The sequence below is a fragment of the Montipora foliosa genome, chromosome 13, assembly GCF_036669935.1.
Source record: "Montipora foliosa isolate CH-2021 chromosome 13, ASM3666993v2, whole genome shotgun sequence".
NCBI lineage: Eukaryota > Metazoa > Cnidaria > Anthozoa > Scleractinia > Acroporidae > Montipora > Montipora foliosa.
Genome location: NC_090881.1, coordinates 19,361,857 through 19,364,356, shown reverse-complemented (window position 1 = coordinate 19,364,356; position 2,500 = coordinate 19,361,857). Strand labels below are relative to the sequence as shown.

Below are 2,500 nucleotides of genomic sequence, written 5' to 3'. Positions count from 1 at the left end.
AACGGGGTCAAGGTCATGGTATAATAAGAGCAAAATTGAAGTTTTTCATTTTTTCCTCAAAACATCGGAATCAGTGCAAAAAAAAAATTGTTCCACTGGAATTTCATTTCGGCTCTAAAAATGATGCAGAATAACCGTGCCATTCGACACCTGTAATTCCTCTTGGACAATGTACCCAAATGAATAAGCACTTTCAAACGCAATTTGGAACAGCGGAAGACAAAACGTCTGCCGAAAATCTCGAATGTGTTAACGGTAAATTTTGTGTTGGAAACTTTATCGCATAGTTTTTTTTTATTTTAAGTGAAAAATGAGAAAAAGATGATAATCTCGCCAAATATTAGGTGTAAATGAAATGTCCGGAAAGTTCCTGCAAATCACACGCCGATCATCACGATCTAGTCGGACTGGCGAGCCAGTTTAAAATCTTGCGTAAAGTGGGAATCGTTTAGTTTGTACTACAAGCAAGATATATCGAAATATTTCGGTCTGGTTTATCAAAATAGTTCTATTTTTAAACACGTGTTTCTTTTCTGTTTTTGTCAAATGGTTAAAATGAGCTGAATAAAGGTAAACCAAGTTCTCAGTGATCAAAGAGCGCTGTTTCATATGTCGCCATTTAGAATTTAAGAGATAACAAATGACGTCAGTAATGGACAAGACAGTACTTGAAATGGCTCTTCTTGCCAAATAAAGTGTGAGGGTTTACTAGCGTTCTTGTTTAAAATATAGCCCCCATTTGAAATGAGCACTATTTCCTCACTCTAGCAACAATAATTTTGTTTATTGAATAAATTAGTTGCTGCGAGCCTTAGTTGATTCTAAAATTTTGAATGGAGCGAAATCCGCAACGTTGTTAACTGTCAATCAAATGAAACTGATGCTATTTAAAGCCGTTTCCAGTCGGTTTCACTTCACAATGAAACTGGCGCACTTGCCTTTCAGATCATTGTCCCTTTCGAACATGACATCGGTTTCAGCTCGCAAACCTCCCACTTGCACTCGCTGCCGAAATCATGGAATATATGGGGTACAATTAAAAGGTCACAGAAATTCTTGCAAGTACAAGTTATGCAATTGCAAAAATTGCAGATTAATATTGGAAAGACGACTTGTTCATGATGTGATCAAACCTAGCCGTCCCCAGAAAGGACAACGGAGGAAATCAAGAAGAAAAGAAAATCCTTCTAGAAGACTTGAAATGGCAGACAATAAGGGAGCCACCAGGGAAACTGCGATTGGAACGTCCTCGAGAAAATCTTTACCTCCTTCTTTCTCGCATGGAAATGGTAAGATAAGTTTCTTTTTCACCGTGAGATCGCTAACAGCATAAGTTCAAGTTCAAGGTTATTTTCAAGAATTACAGATAAACTTTACAATGAAGACTACACGCGTGTACATAAGCATCCTCAACTCCGAGTACTGTAAGCATAAATTTCCTAATTCGTTTTTTCAATGGCCTTTTGATAAGCGCGCACCAGTCAGCTGGATGAAGAGAGTTCCGTTATCTTGTTCCAAAGTTTGTAAAAACTTCAACTGTAAGCTCAGTCGCCATTTGCTAACATAATAGTTTCCCATAGCTGATGATCGTGTATTATATTTATGAATGTTAGATGAACGATTAAATAGTTTCTGAATGTTCTTCGGTACGGAATTATTAGAGATATCATGCATAAGGGTAGATGCTGTTTCAAAGTAAAGCATATCAATTGGCAGAATATTAGAAGAGACAAACACCAGGGATAGCATGGGATCTAGTATTACAAAAGCAAATAAGGCGGAGAGCTCGTTTTTGAAGAAAAAGAATCTTTAAATCAAACTGAGCAGCTTGGCCCTAAGCAGCTATACCGCAGTACATATCTGGAAATACGAGAGATCGATAAATTTGAAGAAGGGTGTTTTATGGTACATGGTGCCGCAATGTCGCTATTAAGGTGACTCATATCACTTTCAACACTTGAAAAAAACGTTCTTATCAGAAGGATTAACAATACAACTCTTTATAACTTAACAGCAATGTTATGGTACCGTATCAGACACCAATTATTGCTGAAAAAGACTCGGTCATTTTTTTGCCGTAAAAAGTTACCTTGGGAACAGGAAAGCCCTGCAAAAACACCACATATTTTGACTTAAGTTGCTCATATCTCAAAAAGGAACTCGGTGACCCCATTTTTTATTTCCGAAATGTAATAAGTATGCCAGAGTAAAACGTTCTGCAAAATTTAAAAAAAAATTGTGGACCACATTCAGAGCCACCTTAAATAGTTGAAAATTTTAGGTAGCTTTGAATCCGCTTCAAAGATATTTTTTAAACTTTGCAGAGAGTTTTATCTTGACTTGCTGATCATTTTTGTGAAATAAAAAATTGAGGTCACAAAGTTCGTTTTTCAAGTATGAAACTCAAGCCAGAACATAGGCTGTTTTTGCAAGGCTTTCCTGTTGCCGTGGTAACTTGTTACGTCGCGAAAATGACAGCGTCTTGTTCAGCAATAATTGA

The 2,500-nt window shown here is 36.9% G+C and overlaps 1 protein-coding gene across 1 annotated transcript in view; it reads left to right on the top strand.

The window, feature by feature from the left end:
• LOC137982890 (doublesex- and mab-3-related transcription factor C2-like) overlaps positions 1 to 2,500 on the top strand; it is an 8,821-nt gene that overhangs the window by 2,726 nt on the left and 3,595 nt on the right. The window contains exon 1 of the mRNA XM_068830054.1: positions 1 to 1,289. This exon is cut by the window's left edge and continues 2,726 nt beyond it. Within this exon, the coding sequence (XP_068686155.1) occupies positions 872 to 1,289 (418 nt within the window). The 5' untranslated portion in view covers positions 1 to 871. The remainder of the gene's footprint in view (positions 1,290 to 2,500) is intronic.